General features: G+C 39.7%; 1 protein-coding gene and 1 pseudogene across 1 annotated transcript in view; one reads left to right on the top strand and one right to left on the bottom strand.

Moving 5' to 3' along the window:
• Sara (Smad anchor for receptor activation) overlaps window positions 1-21,729 on the top strand; it is a 431,539-nt gene that overhangs the window by 389,639 nt on the left and 20,171 nt on the right. The window contains exon 18 of the mRNA XM_067140577.2: window positions 14,964-15,125. Coding sequence (XP_066996678.2) covers window positions 14,964-15,125 — 162 coding nt within the window. The remainder of the gene's footprint in view (window positions 1-14,963; window positions 15,126-21,729) is intronic.
• On the bottom strand, window positions 1,770-2,429 carry LOC137498588 (uncharacterized; annotated as a pseudogene).

Below are 21,729 nucleotides of genomic sequence, written 5' to 3' on the forward strand. Positions count from 1 at the left end.
ATATTTCCCTAGAGACAATCCTATGTTACGCCTAGCTCCCACATTTCCCATAAATCATAACTAGCTATACAATTCCCCCATGCAGTAGTTCTGTGGAAGTTGCCTAGTCGCCATAAAAGCTTACTCAATCTCATATCATTAGGTTGCCTGATGGGCTTGCTTAACATCATAACTATATTACACAGCTGCCCGAAGGGCTAAACTAGCATCTTAACTATATTACACAATTGCTAAAAGGGCTTAACTAAAATCTTATCTACATAATTAAACAAACAGCTGTCTGCGAAATCATTACTACCCCTAACACACGCCAAAATACTTGTTCACTTAGCTCATTGCTGATGACCTCTCTGCTTCCTCCTTCTGGACATGGCTACTCCTTTTTAGCCCATCATGATGGAGCTGTCATCCTGGGTCGATCCTCTTGGTCCTGTCTCCGTAGATGGCCCCATCGTGAGGTCGTCTTCTTGATGTTAAGGTTGGAAGGTCTTGTGCTTACCAGTTCTTGAACTTGATACAGGTCTTCACTGCAATTAAATGCCTAATTATTTGATAGCACGGCACTACTGGCACATCTACTCAATTTCACAGGCCTAAAATCAGTTACTGGCGATCTGCAAAGCTAAACATCATTGTTCTCCGTCGACTGCTTAACTGCGCACGAATGTGTGTGTAGGCTAACTTAAACTGTAAGCTGAAATCAATAGCCTAATCTGTCGAACAAAATTGTCATTACCTATTGCTCAACTTATTCACACACGTAAGTCTAGTGGGAATAACATTAATGGCTTTAGTCTGTACCTCCACTTATACCGCACATTGTTATATATTTACACGGTTGCCCGTACTGCTTCTATGATGAAGTCGATGCGTACAGCATTGTCTTCAGTCGGATGATTATACACTCATGACCGCACTGTAAAGCGTCTGAATGCAATCATTCGATTGAACAGTTACTAAAAGTTTATAGATCACTTATCCGCTAAATAAATCCTAGCGCAACCGCACTACGGTAAGCACAGTCTTTGTCCTAAGCAAAATTAATGGCGCAATTATTGAAACAGGCGGATGGACTCACGACATGCACAGAAGTAAATCTTGCCACAGAATTATATACCTCCCTCCAGATCACCCAGTTCTTATAGTGAGCACAAAGCCAAGCCACACCAGGGGACTTACCAGGAAACACACTTAAGATTGGTATGCAGATACTTGACGGTTTCCCACGGTTTGCACGCTAATACGGAATTATAAAATTCATTACATATTAATGGCATTAGACATATCGTAATGATCCTAAAATTCTGAGGATCATTGTTATCTTTTTATCTTCCCTAAGAGCATTCAGGGAGAGTAGATATCGCTCGATTCCGCGAAGTGACAAGCCTGTTTCTTGCCGCTTTAAGTTTCGTTAAGGTGGCATGATAGTTCCCCAAACAAGATCCACATATTCCTGTCCTACTATGACACATCTTCTGTCTCACACATACAGTGCCACACCCGTACTTGCGGACTGCATCCATGCTCCTGCGTCCAATCTGGCTTCACGCCAGTAATCAATGTGTCCTATTGTGCAACGTAATAATTGCGTTACATATCGCCTTTCTCATCATGAACAGTATGGTTCAATATATGTACATTTGTATATACAGGGTTATTCAAAATGATTGTCGGGGTTACAAGAATTCATAACTCACGGTGCAATTGACGTTGGAATATGAATCTTGTTTTATTGTGTACTGTAACCCATAAAGTTATTTTGATATACATTACAAATGCTCGATATGTGCGCCTTGTGTCACTCTACACACATCTACTCGATAGTCCATCTCTTCCCACACACGAGTCAACATGGCAGCGGTGATGCTTTCGAAGGCGGCTTGGATGCACTGCTTCACTTCCTGAATATCCACCGGTAGAGGAGGAACAAATACCTGATCTTTAACATATCCCTACAGTAAGAAATCGCATGGTGTAAAATCTGGTGAACGTGGTGGAAAGGGTAAGAGCATCAGATCACTTTCCGTTCCGCGTCCCATCCATCGTTGTGGAAGTTCTTGGTTTAAAAATGCTCTATCCTCCCTGTGGAAATGAGGTGGTGCACCATCCTGTTACATCACATAATCATCCCTGTCGTCACTCAACTGGGGTAACAGCCATTTTGTGAGCATGTCCAGGTAAGTCAGTCGTGTTACTGTCTGTTCATTGAAGAAGAATGGGCCATAGACCTTCGTGTTTGAAACGGCACAGATCACATTTACCTTAGGAGAGTCTCGCACATGTTCCACATAACAGTGGGGGTTCGTTGCACCCCAAATGTGAACGTTTTGTTTGTTTACCTTTCCACTCACATGAAAAGTAGCTTCGTCACTGAAAACTACTCTGTCAAGAAAACCATCATCATCTTCAATCCGTTCCTGCAGTGCCATGCAAAAGTTAAAACGTAGACCTTTGTCATTAGCTGTTAGAGCTTGAAGCGATTGTAGGCGATATGGCTTTACCTTTAGGCGCCTTCATAACACACGCCATACTGTGGCCTGCAGTTCCTTGCTACATCTCGTAGTTGATTTCTTAGGACTACGGAGATAAATGCCCCTAATCCGATTCACATCCGCTTCTGACACAGCGGGACGTCCACTGCTTTTCCCTTTGCACAAACAACCTGTATCCACAAATTGTGCATACCATCTGCGAATAGAGTTGTCGGAAGGAGACTCCTTCGTGTATTTTGTCCAAAAATGACGCTGGACTCTGGTTATGGATAAGTTGATGAAATTCAAGAGTACAAAAAGCTTTCTCCTTATTGCTAACAGCCATTTTGTTAAACACTGCTATTACTGCCATCTGGTGGAACTTATGTACTACAGTTGATGCAAAACAAAACTTTGAGAGTTTGTCTAACCGTTACTGCAACAATAAAAATGGTACGTTTTCCATGTTTTCGAAAGAAAGAAAAAATCACGAAACCCCGACAATCATTTAGAATAACCCTGTATATATTATTTAATTTTTTATTTAATTTTCTGTTACATCATCTGTAATTGGGACACCCTGTTGATGATAAGTATATTCTATTCTATATTAAGGTACAGCATTTGCTTGGTGTGAAAATGAGAAACCACAGAAACCATCTTCAGGGTTGCCGACAGTGGGGTTCGAACCCACCATCTTCTGAATACTGGATACTGGCCGCACTTAAGCAACTGGAGCTATCAATCTCGGTTATTAAAGCACTAGACTCTCGTTAGAAAGGAGCAAGTTTCATTCCTTTATGAAAGCCCAGCGATTAATGTACTGAGACAAAATTCTGCTTGGCGAGACAGTTGTAAAAAGTCTGTAAAAATTAAACATCTTAACTGTGGATTTTTTTTACAAGTATGAACGTTTGATCGTTCTGTCCATAGGTAGAGCTTTTGGAATGCACTGTGTGTCCTTCCAACTATTATGGGTACTCTGCTTTATGATTTCCTGCTTTCCCTCAAACAGTTCCAGGCAAATGCAACGGTCCCAGCAAGATCACCTCTGATCACTTTCCCAGTTGTCCACTTCAGTAGAGTAATGGTTAGCACTATTAGCTGCCATCCTCGGATGTCCCGGTACTGCCAGAAATTTAAGAGTATCAGGAGGGCTAGTATTTGGTTAAAATGGTACATGCAGCTCACCTCCAATGGAGGGTGTGCCTGAAGAGAGCTACATCACCTCGGGATGAGGACACAAGTTTATTTTACTTACATTCCCAGTACTTGCTCTAATTAATACAATGACAGGACGTTAAGGCGAAAATCCTCAGGTATGTCAAACCCAACCTTTCGTGAGCAATTGTTTCTTGCTTCATTTAGTATTGATGGGACTGAAATTTCAGCTGGCCCCGCGGTAGGGGTAGCATGCCTGCCTCTTACCCAGAGGCCCTAGGTTCAATTCCCGGCCAGGTCAGGGATTTGTACCTGCATCTGAGAGCTGGTTCGAGGTCCCCTCATACTACGTGATTATAATTGATGAGCTATCTGACGAGACAGCAGCGCCGGTCTAGAAAGCCAAGAATAACAGCAGAGAGGATCCGTCGTGCTGACCACACAAAACCTTTCAAGCCCTTCAAGGCTGTTGAGCCATGGGGTTTGGTTTGGTTTGGGACTGAAATTTCTGGACGGATGATGTGGGAATCATTTCTTCGTGAAACAGATAACGCAGGATTTTTAATAGATAGATAGATAGATAGATTGATACTGTAGATAGATAATGCCCTTATTGGTGGTGAAGTTAGGGCTCAAGGCCCTCTCTTACACTTAACCACTAGACGAGTATACATTTACATAATTACAAACACAAATGAAACAAATAATAATAATAATGATAATAATAATAGAATCCTTAATTTTAAAATACACAAAATAAAGTACACTTAAATGACATAACTACAGTAATGCATTCATTCATCTCATTCATATCTTCTCAACAATTATCCAGCAAGTCAGTGGGATTTACTCAGCAAATGCTCGTGGCAAGCCACTTTAAACTTGCGATGAGAGGGATTGTCTCTAATGTTTGCAGGTAGCAAATTCCATGACCTGAACACAGAGATTATGAAGGAGCAGTTGTAAACAGCAGTGCAGTTTATAGGTATGGCCAGGGAGGAGCCAGATCTTGTATTGTGGTCATGATAGGACGAGAGGTAAGAAAAAGTTAAAGACAGATAGTCGGGAGTATTATTGGAAAGTATTTTATGCAGAAGCGATAATATGTGAAGTTCACGGTGCTGATGCACTCGAAGCCACGACTGCTCCTTATAATAAGGTGATATATGAGCATCATATTGCAGATTGAAGATATACGTAGGTGGATCATAAGATTAGTTGCACTAACGCGCTGCAGCAGCGCGCTGTATGTCAGGGCCAACGTGGGCACAGCGGAGAAGGAGACATACACTGCCCACAGGTCTGTTAGGCAGGCCGCTGTGGTGTCTCGTCTAGTATTGTGTGAATAGCGGCCAAATGCAATGGCGCGTCAACTGGACGTTCACTCCAAATATGAGGTGCGTGCGACAATCAGATTCCTATGGGCCAAAGGAAAGAATTGCATGGACATTCATCATGAAATTAGTGCTGTGTATGGGGAGCGGGCCATTTCTTGGCAAGATATCGTAAAGTGGTGTCAGCAATTCAAAGCCGGACGCACGGATATCACGGACAACCATTGCGAAGGCAGGCCCGCAACGTCCAGGACCCGTGCAAAGGTCAACAGTGTGAATGCGATCATTAGACAGAACCGGCGCATTAAACTGAGAGAAATCGCGACGCAGCTGAACATGTCGTATGGCAGTGTGTTCGCCATTCTCCACAAGGACCTTTTGATATCATAAGCTGTGTCAAAGATGGGTCCCACATCTTCTCACCGATGAGCACGAAGGACGTTTCCAATCCTCCCTGGCATTTTTGCAACATTATGCCGCAGACAGCAATGAGTTTCTGCGGCGAATTGTCACAGGCGACGAAATGTGGGTCCACCACTTCACCCCCGAAACGAAGCGAACATCAATGGAATGGATGTGCCCCTCATCACCACAACGAAAGAAGGCCAATATATTTATATTTAAAAGCGTCTGTGGGGATACACTTTTCGTAATAACACTAGGTGGCATGAATAAAAAGTTAAGGTGAGTTAAGACAACACAATTTTCAATATATTCCTTTTCCCGCGATCTATTTAAATTCGGAGCTCTTCTATTTTATGCCATATTTTAATATATTACGATCTCCTGCTGTTGCAGATCGTGAGGCAAGCTGCCCTAATTAGAAGACCGCCATTTTATATAACGGAGAAGCTACCAAAGGACTTTTGCAATTCAAACAATCAACACATCCTTCCACCACAATCTAAAGAAAGGGTAATATTCGCAAATCAAACAGTCAACACGGCCTTTTACCATAACATAATGAGTAATATTTAAGGAGATATCATCACAAAATACAAACAACAAATACCCGAAGACTGGAATATACACTGCATAGACTTTTTATTCAAGACCAAGTGTTTTTAAAAAGTGCCTCACCATAGACGCTTGAAGATAATTTTTCAAATATGTCTGTGCTATGAGTCTGTCTGTATTGTCTGTACAGTTTGTCATGACTGGCCATAACAGATCTTATCTCGTCCATTAGCCATGTGGAAGAATGGCGGGTGATTCTTACCTATTTCTTTGGTGCGTGCTTGTCAAATATTTCTAGTACCGGTGATTCGAACTTGTTTACTTTAGAGTTAGTGTTCTGAAAATTACGTATACTATCCCAAGGCAAGTTGTATGCATCGTGGCATCGTTTATTCCGGTCCATATGTCCTAAGTCTCATATTGTAATATAGCGTGGTATGTATTTTGGTATTCGTGTAGAATAACACATGGACAATAGGTCATGTGAAGGGATGCCAGGAGCAGGGATCTGTCCGTGCTTAATTACTTTTTGAGGTTGATTCGTTACAAGGTCAATTAAGGGATGACTTGTGCGGTCGAGTAATGAACGTGGTTAGCAGCGTTGAGGGGTAAAATCGTCATGTTTGTAGCGAGAAATAAATTCAGTAGACTGTTTGCGTCACTAGTCTGCTTTAAAAGGTCGGTTTAACAGTCGCTCATGATTATCTTATCGTATGCCGAGATAAGATTTGCTAATGCCTCTTCAAAATCATTAGTCTGTCTTATTTTAGGCAGCTTGTATACAATCCCTATTAATATCTTTTTATGGCAGTCTAATTCTACAAACATAAATTCCGGTCGCAATGTAAGTCTTGGGTCAGAAGTGGAAATTATCTTACATTTTAGGTCATTTCTGTAATAAAGTAGAAGCCCACCAATACGGTCATGGCGTAATATTAAGTATCCGTCAAGATTAGCTGCCGATGACGGCATGTCTGTATGCACCCGGCTTTCACTGATTCCAATAATATGTACATTGTTCACTTCAAAATTAGCCTGTACCTTTTCGATATGAACTAATAATGACTGGCCATTTAAGGTGGCAACAATGTAACGACTGTGGGTGACTACTGAGCTGCTCATGCAATACAAGTCCTATTGAAGGTGGTAGGGACGAATGAGAAGGGGAGGGTGGGGGCTGAGGATAGGAATGCAGGTCAGTGGTATTACCGTTGTACTGGTCAAGAAACATACGAAACTATGCAGTAGGAGAACAAATTAAGTAAAATGTAAAATGAGCTTACCACACAGATATAAACTAACACACACAATTTCTTTCTCTAAATTAATAATAATAATAATAATAATAATAATAATAATAATAATTAGTGGGCATATCACAATGGTCATATCACTCTGATAATCCACCTAACTGCCTCATATGCAAGTTCAATTCATTAGGTGAACTAATGTGGACCTTTTCCCATTTTCGAAATGAACGATAATGCGGCCGTCTTGCGTCGAAACCCGTCTCATACCCCAGGAGTCCGGGGCTTTACACAATACTTCTTTCCTTGTGGACATCAGAGGTTGTGATTGATAAGAGCTCGCTTGGCACGCTAATATTGTTGATTCCTTATAAACATGATAGTCATAAAGGTTTTTTTTTAACAGAACTTGTACGTTTTTATTTGTCTCTTTCATGGTGCCTGAAGAATTTAATTATGATCGACCTATTTCCTGCGGACACAACCTCAGCTGCTGTCCTCTTCTATGACATTGATCTGTCTATAGACAGTTCGATGTTCAGATAGTTTTTTTAATGTACCCAGCGCCACAGCATAGATGTCCTCATCAGGGGTCTCACAAACAACATGAAGGAGTAGGCAGTTCCTTCTGCTATATTGCTTTGCCTCGTCAATCAGAATGTCCTGCTGGTTGAGACATTCCTGTAGATGGCTTACCTCCATTTCACTTAATTCCTCTGAAATTGTGTCCCGAAAGTCCTGGAACTCTGAAGCGAGGCCGGTTAGTGCGTCGCCGGGGTTGGCAGCACTGGTCGCGCCAGCAGCCATGGCTTCCAAGCATGCTTGGAATTCTGCCAATCGCTTCTCGAACTTTGAAAGACGTTCATCAGCATCATAGTACAAAATGTGAATGTTTATTACTAAACTAACAGGGTGTGGGGTAATAAGCTTACTTTTGACAACATATCGTATAAGTTCTGGGATAAGGAGATTGGCGTTCAGTTTTCCCATTAAATTTGAGGTTAAGAAATTTTACTGTATACATGAAACAAAAGATTAATTTGATTGAACAAAATATATTCTTGAAATTATATATAAAAAATAGTAAGTCTTGTTGCGATAAAACAGATGAGAATATGAAATTATGACATTGCAACTGAAAGAAACTAGGCATGAAGTTGAATTCTTCTTGACCGGACATTTAACAATTTATACGAAATATATCCCTCACTGTTTCACTTGACTGTACCTTCAACACTTTGAGTGTAATTACGACGTATTCCTTAAATCTGGTGCTTACTGTAGATGTGTCATGCCTAATTTGGTGATATATCCATGTGACTGCTTCTTCTCCATGTCATATGACCTCTTTGTAAGTCTGTATGGTATGACTTCTTTGTAAGTGTGTCCCTCGATGACTCCATCAGTTCACCATCCACTTCTTCTCTCTTCACCTTCCGTTTAAGTATTGACTCCCGTTTACTGACCGAGGCCTCTCCATTTCATTCACTTAATGGCCAACTGTGCCTCTCCTTCCAGTAGAATAATGACTGACGCTACAATATGCAGCCACCTTATATAGACGTTAGGTTGACGCACCTACGTAATCTCCAGAAATATCTATCATTTACTCCCACCTCGCGACAAATATTACATACAATGGTGAAATAGCCTGGGGCGGACTGAGTATCTGAGCTCATCGCTAAATGCTCACGATGACGTAGCCATGACATAGCAATGACTTGGCAGAATCGCCAGCAGTATTGGACAATATAGCAGTGTCATATCCAACATCTGATATCCAGGAATTCTTACTGTACATGTCTGGAGTGTTATTCTACACATACATATATATGCATACATTTAACTACAATCATGCAAGCGACAAGCATTGCAGAATTGAATTGAATAAGTATGATAATACAGTAATAGTAATCTCACAGAAAAAATAATAATAATACGGAAATAATAATAATAATAATAATAATAATAATAATAATAATAATAATAATAATAATAATAATAATAATAATAATAATAATAATAATTGAAATTATTAAATGGATAAATGGTGACTAAAATAAGTATAAATAACAAGATTGGGCGCCACCTGCAAAAACAATTACAGGAATAATTTGTTGAGTAACGAGCAACTCCCTCTCCCAAGGTGACGGTCATCAGGCTGACGAGGCTCCAGACTTACTTTACAACCTTACCTGTTGCTATTTACACCTGAAATTAACTTTAGGTAGCATGCTAGGTTTTTCCTCACTCCACTAATAAAATATTTACCACAAGTTTCACTACATCAGTTTACTCCCAAAAAGAAAACAGAAACCAACAATTATCATCACGTGATGAGCCTATAAACCATATCTACAAACTATATGCCACAACTGTACATAATTCTGAAGGCCAAGCTTCAAATTGATTATCCTACAGATATGAAGACTGTCCTTTCCTAACCTTAAATTCATTAGCACAGTGGCTTCATCACCTTGGAATCTTACCACATGCCATAACTGTACAAAGAAACAAACCCAGTCACCTCACTATACTCTGTTACTAAGCATACACATCCACAGTGTAAAATGTCTGCTGCAGGGTTAATAAATAACGACAAGGATGTCGTATTATTCGAAGAATGAGCAAGTAATAAACACTTCGGCTATGTTTCCATCAAGTCGTAATTAGTTCTGTGCAGAACATATTACCTCCAAAATTCACATATAAAAGACTGCCCATAATGTGCATTTCTTTGGCGAGGAATCCATAGTCTTACTCACAAAAAAACACCATGTAGCATCTTCCACCAACAACTCACCGGGAATGTGAATTAACGAGTAATGCACCACTCATCATGACTCAGTAATTGTGCAGAAATGCACCCGTGAAGAACTCGTGCAGCAAAGACTTTGCAGTGGCAATCGTCTTCAACAGCAACCTCAGTATCAGTGATCAGTAGGCCTAACCGCAAACTCGTGCACATTAAAAATAAACTCGTAGCATGCACGCACAGTATGTTTCGTCCATTACTCCATAACAAGCAAGCTGAGAAATTCGTTGCATGCGCACACATATATAGGCTCGCTCCATGTGGCGTAGCATCTACAAAAATCCACAGGAAACAACACTACCACTGCCACATCTTCAAGCGTCTCTCGGTCAATGCAACCTCGTTCGAAATCGGAGCTTTCAGATTGGTTACCAAGCTTATATTTTCACTTATAGTTGTTACATAATTAAATTCTTAGTTACATGGGACATGTTTCGCCCTCAATTAAGGGCATCTTCAGCCTAAATACAATAATCAAAAATACAACTAAATTAAAAGTGGAAGTTAAATACAATCATCAAAAATACAACTAAAATAAAAAGTGGAAGTTAAAAGTTTAGTCTGTTATTAAAATTCGGAACAATAAAAATGTGAAAAATGATAAAATAAAAAGATGCTAATGGAAAACTGTCTTATGATTAAACTATTATCTTGTCGGAGACTAAAACTTCTATTAAAATTCTAATTAAAACAGTTCATATAAAATATTGGAAAATCAAAGTGGTAGTAATAAAAAGCCAACGACATGAGGGCGTGTACACAAGCATAAACTTGATTGTCATGAATACAATCTTTTCAAGGCCGCTGATGAAATTCGTAGTAAGTAAGGCAGAAGCGTCTATTGAAAAATTGTAAGAGGCTGTTAGCACCGGTAGGTAATAAAATGGCTGAATCCTTGCCAGAAAATGTCAACAGATGCAGAAATAAGTTTTATGTAAGTGGAAGTTGTTATTTGTTAACTACTGTTGAGTTGGTTGCTGCCCGTCTGTTGGCTCTAAGTCTGGTGTTAAAACTTATTTCTGCATCTGTTGACATTTTCTGGCAAGGATTCAGCCATTTTATTACCTACCGGTGCTAACGGCCTCTTACAATTTTTCAATAGACGCTTCTGCCTTACTTACTACGAATTTCATCAGCGGCCTTGAAAAGATTGTATTCATGACAATCAAGTTTATGCTTGTGTACACGCCCTCATGTCGTTGGCTTTTTATTACTACCACTTTGATTTTCCAATATTTTATATGAACTGTTTTAATTAGAATTTTAATAGAAGTTTTAGTCTCCGACAAGATTATAGTTTAATCATAAGACAGTTTTCCATTAGCATCTTTTTATTTTATCATTTTTCACATTTTTATTGTTCCGAATTTTAATAACAGACTAAACTTCCACTTTTTATTTTAGTTGTATTTTTGATGATTGTATTTAACTTCCACTTTTAATTTAGTTGTATTTTTGATTATTGTATTTAGGCTGAAGATGCCCTTAATTGAGGGCGAAACATGTCCCATGTAACTAAGAATTTAATTATGTAACAACTATAAGTGAAAATATAAGTATTGAATAGGTGGAATAAATTGAAACACCTTTATTATTGTTGAACTGTTAAAAATTTTTCAATACGGACCTAAAATGAGGTTTATGACATGTAATGGTTACCAAGCTGCCGATCCGCAAATGGCGAACTTGCACGTTTGTCCACATTGATGAATTATAGTCTTCAGCATCCACTTCCCGGTCTAAGCCCGGGTTTCTAAACAACATGTTGTAACACTTCCAACTGACTTCAACCGTCTTTCCCGATATAGCCACTGTTTTCCGTGTTGCACAATTCTTGAGCAACCTACACTGCCATGCCATGTGCAGACACTTACGGAAATTGAAGTTAAACATATACAAAATTCCCTACTACAAATTCTTCCTATAATATTATGTTTTTACATTATAAATGAACAAAATTACATGATTTTCATGACTTCAATATTACGAATTATCTTACGAAAATTTCATAACCTAAAAATTTGGGGATCGTACATTCGTACGGTTACACGGATACGAAGAACAATAGAATAACACATCGGAAACTGTGCGAAGCAGATCCCGTGCACTGGTCCGAATGAGAATCAGAATGACTAATGATGATCGACCTATTTCCTACGGACACCACCTCAGCTGCTGTATATTATATCTGGGCCTTAAGCACTCTAGAATTTACAAGAAAATGTGTGTATGTATATATATATATATACACACACATACATTGCTTGCTACATGTGGTTATAGCATCCCGAAAAGTTTACGGGTAGCAACGCCCTCATGGGCACATCTTCACACATCACTCGGTCAACCCAACCTTGCTTGAAACAAAGTCCTCGTATTGGCTATCGAGCAGCTGATGTGACAGAGAACATCCACTCATGTACATCCACATTGATCAATTCCAATCTTCAGCCTATACTACCTGGCCGTACCCCGGGTTTCCAAACGACTGTGTTGTAACACTTTCAACTGACTTCACCCGTCTTTCCAGATATAATCACTGTTCTGTGTGTTGCACAATTCTTGAACACACTACACTGCCGTGCCATAGATAGATAGATAGATAGATAGATAGATAAGGAATGGGTAAGCCCTGCCTTCGCAGGGCTCCACACATAGGTCTATGAAGACCCTTTGTGTCCCTTAAACGGGTTTGCCTAGTCCAGCCCTAGTGCTCCTATGAAGGATACCAGTGTCCAGATGTTGGCATTCCTGATGTCTTCCAGGTTCACAAAGTGTGAGCCAAGATATCGATGTCTAGTGTATGCAAAAGCCTCGCACTGACACAACACATGCGCGGAAGTCTCTTCCTCCCTACCGCATCTTCTACACATCGGATCTTGACTGATTTTCATGATGTGTAGGTGTGTCTGTAAGGTATTGTGGACTGTCAACAGTCCAACTACCATTTGTATTCTGGTCCTATTCAAGTTTATTAGGACCTTTTTATATCCTTAGCTGGGCCCTTCGATAAGTTCACGTGCCTGCCTTGCCGTGGTTAACCTCTTCCAAATGTCGTAAGTGAAACTGGTTTGTCCACTGGAATATCACCAATTTCATACTTTGGAGTCCTATGAAAGGACCTCTTGAGCCTTGTTTTGCTAGTTTGTCAGCTTCTTCATTTCCACTGATTCCTGTGTGCCCAGGAACCCATAACAGGGTAACTGAGCTAAGTTCACACAGCGTATCTAACATCCTTTGGCACTTCCATACTATTTTGGATGTTGTTCTAACTGCACATAGTGCTTTTAACGCTGCCTGGCTGTCGCTGCAAATGGTGATGCAACTTCTATGCCCAGGCATGTTCCATACATGTACAGCACAGGCCAGTAGTGCATAAACTTTGGCCTGGAGAACAGTAACATATTTACCCATGGGAAGGGAGAGCCTTGTCTTATGCCCCCAGATCCCGGTGCCCGTCTCCGTCCACGAGCCATCTGTGTACCATGTACAGCCCACAGACCTAAGACGGGCCCCAGCATCCGTGACCCACTCCTCCCTCGTAGGTATCACCACTGTGAACTTACAGTTCAGATTAAAACTAGGCTTCATCAGGTCCCCGATCATCATTGTCGTAGGCTAGGTCTGATGAAGCCTTGTAAAAATAGAAGCATGACCTCTATTCGGATCCTTGAAAGACCATCCTCCGAGTGACCAGAGGTGGTAAGCACTCATTCCCGCCATCTGCCATGCCATGTGCAGACTCTTACACAAATTAAACTTACACCAATATGAAGATACACAGATACAAAATTTCCTACTACAAATTCTTCTTACAATATTATGTTCTTTCACTTTAAATGAACAAAATTACATGATTTTCATCATGACTTTAATATTACAAATTATTTTACAAAAATTTCCTAACCTAAAAATTGGGGATCATACACCTGTATAGTTCCACTAGAAAACAATATTCTCTCACCCATGGGTAAATAATGCAAGTATCGAGCTCAAATTATTATTATTATTATTATTATTATTATTATTATTATTATTATTATTATTACTACTACTTGTGATGTACATCCACTTATTAGTATCATTATTAGTTCATGATCGCATTATTTGTGAGGTTATGTCATGAAACATTTGTTGTATATAGATATTTATATGAGTTTAGTTAATGTAAGAACCTGTAAATAATTTATTGTTACCTGTATATATGATTTGTAATTCACTACAGAATTGTGAAACATACTGTAACATCCAGAATGGCACTCGGTGACAAGAACTCTGTAGAATTTTCTGTACATTATATCTGGGCCTTAAGCACTCTAGAATTTACGAGAGAATGTATCTTTCTAGAAGCCTGGCCAGGCATATATATAAAGAGGTGGTCTTGATGGTAGAGACGAGTTGTTGTTTAGTAAGAGTTATGGTTTAACAGGAGTATACTTGTGACCACATGTTGTGGGTGACCTGCTTGTAAATAGTCAATTGTTTTAAGGTTGCGATCTTCATGTGGCGTGTGCTCAGTGATAGGCATTTGTTAAATATGGTGGTTTGTTGATGTGTGTATTTTGTTTGTGACAGCAGTTGATTAGGTTATGTGTATGTTTATGTGAAGTTAAGGTGAAATAAATAAGTGTACCAACCGACAGCGTTTTGTGTGCGTCTTTGTGGATACATATGTACTTATAAATTGTGTGTCCATGGCTAAATGGTTAGCGTGCTGTCCTCTGGTCACAGGGGTCCCGGGTTCGATTCCCAGCAGGGTCGGGAATTTTAACCATAATTGGTTAATTTTCCTGGCATGAGGGCTGGGGGTGTGTGTATCATCTTCATCATTATTTCATCCTCATCAAGATGCGCAGATTGCCTACGGGCGTCAAATCAAATGAGCTGCATCTGGCGAGCCAAACTTGTCCTCGGACACGCCTGGCACTAAAAGCCATACGCCATTTCATTTTTATCAATTGTGTGAATTTCATTTCAGTCTGGAGAGAATTCTGAAAGGAGTGGTGACCCTTTAGATATCAGTCGACTATCTGAATCATTGGCAAGAGCTACTTGCCTTGCACTTGTAAATTACTTGGATCTGCTGGCTCAAGCTGGGTTGACAAAAATAGCTGTCAGAGCGAACATCCATCCAGAAAACGTGAGTACAAGAATATCTTCCAAGTAAATATTGTATATTGTTGATTTCTTACAAGATATGTATAAAGGTGTTTTTAAAAATAGAACTTGTACCTTTTTATGTTTGAGTGTACCACATATGTGCATCTTTTATTTTATTTTTATTTTTTCAAGTCCTAATTTAATTTTACATTTAAGTGATTATTGTTGCCAGGAACTATTAACCAGTTATCATTTAATATACATACTTAACTAGAATTGAGACTTCTCCAATACACTCAGATGCCTGGACATCACAATCAATGAATCAATTAACACTTCCCCTTTAGCCCACACTACAAGAACCTCAAAACTAAGGCCCCCCCCGGAATCCCAATGTAGTGCATTGCTTAGCTGACACCCTGTGAGATCTCAAACCCCAACTCCTCCTCCAAACATACAAATCCATTATCCAATCTGCCCTCTCCTGCAACCACATAGCTTGAGTGAGCAGCCATTGCCCACACTCTCACCCTTAACCATACCTACCCTAATCCCAGTCTCTATAAACCCCACTGTTGGCAGCCCTGAAGGTGGTTTTCTATGGTTTCTCATTTTCCCACAAGGCAAATGCTGGGGCTATACCTTAATTAAGGTCACGGCTGCTTCCTTCCCACTCCTACTCTCCTTCAGTTTCTCCTCAAAACACCACTCTTCATTACCTCCCCTATCCACCAGTATCAGTCCCTGACTCAGCCAGTCATCAGAGCCTTCGGTTTAGCCACAAGCACCCACGGCAGGGTTCAGTAAGGCACCCATCTTGTTAGAATAAGGCAGTCATAAATTTTATAATCTCAAATATTAAATCACATTATTGCACAACATGTTTGAAGATAATTCAGTGCAAAACATGTGTGTTTATTTTGCATTTCATTTTAGTGGGAATAATAACAGTATTTTTAGGCCTTGTTTGCATTAATTTGTTGTAACAAGGAAATCATATTTTTAATAGGCCTCCGCACACAAAATACAGTACGTGGTAGTACTTATAAGCAGTAAATAGAAGAACTCCATCTGAGTTGTGTGTAAGGGTTACCGATTACCAGTTACCAAATTGTGTGCGCGGAGGTCTAATGATTGAATTAGCTTTAAGGTTTTTATCAAATGTAACTGATAGCCATTATGCTGTTGTTTATTTTATAATATGCCTTATCTTTTGCTTAGTATGAAAGAATAATACAGTACCAGTATGCATAAAGCGTAAATACTGATAGCCATTATGCAAGTGTTTATTTTATAATACGCTGTATCTTCTGTTTTATATGAAAGAATAATACAGTATCAATGTGCATAAAGCGTTATTGTCCTCATTATTGATAAGCCTGTGTGTGATATTGGTAATGATATTTAATGATCAGTTAACTAATGTCTGCTGAAGTTAATGGTCAGAATTAGACCTGGGTCTTCAAAAATGTCCATTAGGAGGCCCTCTTAATGAAAAAATTGTGTTTTCAAAATTATACATAAGACGGAAACCTAGCGACACCCCGTGGAGAGATTGTAGTCAGGTGAATTAAACACCGCTATCACTAAACAGCTCAAACTAAACACTCGCCACCATCCGAACCTGTTTAACTAGAGCGTTCTGTCAATGTCAGTTAACAAACGTGCTAAATGTCTGACTCGTTAGCTGAATGGCCAGCGTACTGGCCTTCGGTCCCGAGGGTCCCGGGTTTGATTCCCGGCCGGGTCGGGGATTTTAACCTTCATTGGTTAATTCCAGTGGCCCGAGGGCTGGGTGTTTGTGCTGTCCCCAACATCCCTGCAACTCACACACCACACATAACACTATCCTCCAACACAATAACACGCAGTTACCTACACATGGCAGATGCCGCCCACCCTCATCGGAGGGTCTGCCTTGCAAGGGCTGCACTCGGCTAGTAATAGCCACACGAAATTAAATTAATTAAACGTGCTAAATCTGTATTTTTCATCCATACAGACAAGTAAGTATCTGTAATGTTCAAAATGATGAAGGGATCAGATAAAATATCAAAACTCACGGTAGGCCTACAAATACAAGATCCTTTATTTCATTCAGATATTAGAGTATGATATTCTTTCGAATACAGGAAGAAATGCTTGTTATTGATGAGACAGGGTGTGGCAGTGAGTGCATTAGTAGAACAGTTCAAAGAAAAGGAAATGAACACCACAGTAATTGTCCTCTATTGTGGTGTATGGTCTTCTTAAATGGTCAGTACTGCTGTACACCTATTTGGCATGGACTTGGTGAGATTATCCACAAGCTGTTGGTGGATAACTCGCTACTCTGCCAAAAGGGCAGTTTCCAGCTCTGAATGATGTGGGAGATACTGGTCTAGCTGCCATGCATTGGCTTAGCCATTGCAGAAGTCCTCAATCAGATTTAAGTCTGGTGAGCAAGCTGGCAATGACAGATGCTCAGTAACCTCCTGGTCCAGCATGTTGTCCACCAACCCATCTCTGTGTGGACAAGCATTATCATCCATGTAATGGAACGAATCACCAATGGCACCAGCATAAGGCACAAAAGAAAAGGAATGGAGGATCTTGTTTCTATATCTTAGAGCTGTCAAACTACCATTGCGGATTATGTATAGCTCTGTATGTCCACCAGTACTAATTCCCGCCCCACACCATCAATCCTCCACCACCATATCAGGAACTTTCTTGCACAAAAGCTTGGATATTTCATGTTCCACATTTCCTCCAGATGAGATTACATTATCAGGTTACACACTGAATTGCAAATTATTGTTGTTGTTGTTGTTGTTGTTGTTGTTGTTGTTGTTGTTGCTGCTGCTGCTGCTGCTGCTGCTGCTGCTGCTGCTGCTGCTGCTGCTGCTGCTCCCTAGCACTAATTCCTAATGATAGCATTCACTGGACCATAAAAATGAACATTTGTGTTAGTAAGTGGTAGAAGACTTGATGAAATTTTCTTGCTCTCAGGTCTTTTCAGCTTGTATGCTTGAACGCTGTCTTCCACTTTCTTGTGAAATTACATGTTTTCTTAAAATTTGTATCAAACATTTGCAGATATCTCCATGAGAAAAATAACAGTTATAGCACAAATACCAAGTATATGGGGGGAAAATTAGTCATGGTTGTATTTAGTCTGAGATTGAACAAAAATTATTGGAAAATTAGAAAATGTTTATGCAGGAAAGTGTAAATTAAGAAACAATAATAATATGTAAACCATTCCTGCTTTGGATCATGTATACAGTTCCATTCTAAAGACAAAAGGATTGTTCACACCTCAAGTGGATGTGATCCCTCTCTGTGCACTAATTTGTTATTTATCAAAAACATCTCGTTGAATGGTGTGGGTGGAAGTTTTTGGTCATTTTCAGATGAAAATGTACAATATTGTTAAAAAGATGTCTAATTTTTGCAAGAATATTCACATGAAAAATGCATTTACCTATGATACACCATGACACAGGTAATTTAAACTAAATCTAACATGGAAAAATCTTCAGAAAGATACTTCTGCAATTATTTTATTATACTATTTAACTACTGACTATATTCTACCTGTAAACCAATAAGAACAGCACCAAAAATCACAACTCAATCTCATGTAACCTCATCAAGTTAAGAGCAAGTGAAAATAAATTGAAACATTTTGGTCCAGCATTTTCCAGATACTGATACAGTATGTAAGTGGGATGGGCTATTCAGGTGCCAACAAGATATCAAGAAAGTCCTTCTCGGTAAGGTCACTCACTATCAGCACATTCATCACTCGCTGAAGCACCTGTAGGTTGAGCTAAATCATCATCATCATCATCATCATCATCATCATCATCATTATTTGGTACAGGGAAAAAACTAGATAATATCACCATCATTTAGTCAAGATGATAATGCAGCCATAATGCAAAAATATTCACATGGAGATTTTATTATATACCCAACATACACTATGATATAGCTAATTTAAACTAAACATAACAGAGGCAAGCTTCAAAATACGCTTCTGTAATTATACTAATGACCAGCTGACTACATTCTACATATAAACCAATAATAAATCACATAAAAACGCCACTAAATCACAGCTTAATCTCTGCTAACCTCGTGTTGAACGACAAAAATAAACTTTATTTTCACTGTAAACATTTGAGAAACAAGGTGCAAACTCTATAAATAAATGAAGGTCAACATCAGCCTAACTTAATTTAGCACACTTGTGCCATCTAACAAGGTAATGTAAAACATATCCAAGCTTTCAATGGGTACCAGTGTAGTGCCAGTGTATCATTACATTGAGATTAAGAGGGTTAAGCAAGGCTTTAGTGGCCAAGAATAAAAGATTGCAAAACAACTGAAAGTTCATCTCTTGTGTTAATAAGAAATGGCTTCAGCTTGTACAATCACATCACTTTTGTGCAAATAAAGCCCAACTTCCATAGCTGTCTGCTCAGCAATATGCCTAGGAGAATGCTCAGCAATATGCCTAGGAGAAAATGCATCCATCATTCGGAGAATTGAGCAGAGGTGTTGATTTAAACTAAATCTAACTCGAAGCTTCAAAAGATACTTCTTCAATTATTTTATTATACTATTTAACTACTGACCAGATTCTACCTCTAAAACAATAAGAACAGCAACAAAAATCACAGCATAGTCTCTGGTAACCTTTCTCTCTCTGTACATGGGGCTGATAACGAACAGTATTCTGAATCAAGAAGATAAGAAGGAAAATCTCTACTGCCATAATGTAAAGATGCTGCATGGGTATTCGTAGGGTGCTCAGATAAGAAAAGAATTTAGGAAACCAAAATAGAGTTCAGCACATCACATTTGAAATTCAGAAGTCCACTCCCAGCCTTAAAGCTAATGGGATCAACAGTAGTCTCATTATCCACTAGTATGACATTGAGTGGTTTTGACAGGTTAAGGTTGCACCTCAGGCCAGAGAGAGCCATACATTCAGGTAGAAAATGTGTCGGTGGCACATACAACACACTGGGAATGGAGGAGGTCTTCCTTTCTTAGACAGTAAAGATTAAGGTAGACCTTCCCTGGCCTATCCTCGGCCTACATAAAACTATGTTCTAGTAGGTAGTGGTATGGCTTATTTTGCAGCCTAATCTGCCAGTTCATTTTCCGCTTAATGTATGTGGCTAGGAAGACACGCAAGCATGATTCTGGTTCCAGCATACAACCTGGTCAGGATGGGATGGAGGAGACACCTGCCGCACCAGCAGGTTATGTGCGTAATATGAATTTATAGACTGTAAAGAACTTGGAGTCGGTATGCATGAGAAAGTGGCCTCGTTTGTGCCTCAGCGCAAACCTCAGGGCTTCTAAGATAGTGAAAACCTCCACAGTATATACACTACAGACACTAAGTAGCAAGATTTTGATGCTGATATTGTCAGAAGACTTGGGAGAAAGGAGACTAGCTGCTCAACTAAGTGGTATGTTCCAAGCTGTCAATGGAGAGATGGCGTGGAATGACATTAGTAGACAAGTAAGTTCGTGTGGTGTCTCTAAAAGTAGGAAAGATCACAATATGAAGATAAAGTTGGTATTCAAGTGGAGAAATTGGGGCAAATATTCATTTATAGGAAGAAATGTTAGGTATTGGAATAATTTACCAAGGGAGATGTATAATTTTCCAAATTCTTTGCAATTATGTAAGAAAAGACTAGATAAACAACAGATAGGGAATCTGCCACCTGTGCAACTGCCCTAAATGTAGATCAGTGGTGATTGATTAAATGAGCGTCCCAACATTCTCTCCAATCTTAGAGCCATATTTGAAGACAAGTTGCACATCTGGATACTGGTCAATGAGACTCTGGAAATACCTCCATTAGACAGAGGCATCCATATTCACCTTCGGCCCCTGGAGTAAGTCCGTCCATATATCTGGAACTAGCCATGGAGGAACCTTGCTAGGGCTCTGGTCAAGATAACTACCTACTGTATAGCCACATCCAATTCACAGCACAAGCTATCAGTACAGATCCCAACAGTTTGTGTGGCTTTCGGCCAGTTTTCATACCTCTGATGGTAGATCAAAGAGTTACTGATAGCTTGGATGTTGTGACATTTCATGAAACTTAGTGAAACTTGGGAGCAGCTACTGCCACATTCTTTTGAAAGATTGAACTCCATTTACGTGAGAAGGCCGGGAATCAGGCTAGTCATGCTCCAGTTGCCAGCCCAACTCCATTGTGGATTATGCTATTCAGAAAGTTAATTGCAATTGGTCTTGCTGCACCATATTACCACACTACTGTAGTTGAAACTGGAAAGAATCATAGCTGTGTAAAAAATGCCGCTGAGCAACTTAAGCACGTGTAGTCTCTTCATGCCAGCGGCCTTCAGTTCACAGATGTGGGGCTGCTACGTCAGTCTCTTTTTTAAAAAAATATTCTAAAAAAGAGTCCCAGAAATTTGCATGTGTCCAGCACTCTTACGACAGTGTTTTGCAGACAGAGCTCCGGGTCAGGATGTGTGGATCAAAGTTGAAAGCAAAATGTATACTGTTCGAACCCCACTGTCGGCAGCCCTGAATATGGTTTTCTGTGGTTTCCCATTTTCACACCAGGCAAATGCTGGGGCTGTACCTTAATTAAGGCCAT

The sequence above is a fragment of the Anabrus simplex genome, chromosome 2 (genome assembly GCF_040414725.1).
Source record: "Anabrus simplex isolate iqAnaSimp1 chromosome 2, ASM4041472v1, whole genome shotgun sequence".
Classification (NCBI taxonomy): domain Eukaryota; kingdom Metazoa; phylum Arthropoda; class Insecta; order Orthoptera; family Tettigoniidae; genus Anabrus; species Anabrus simplex.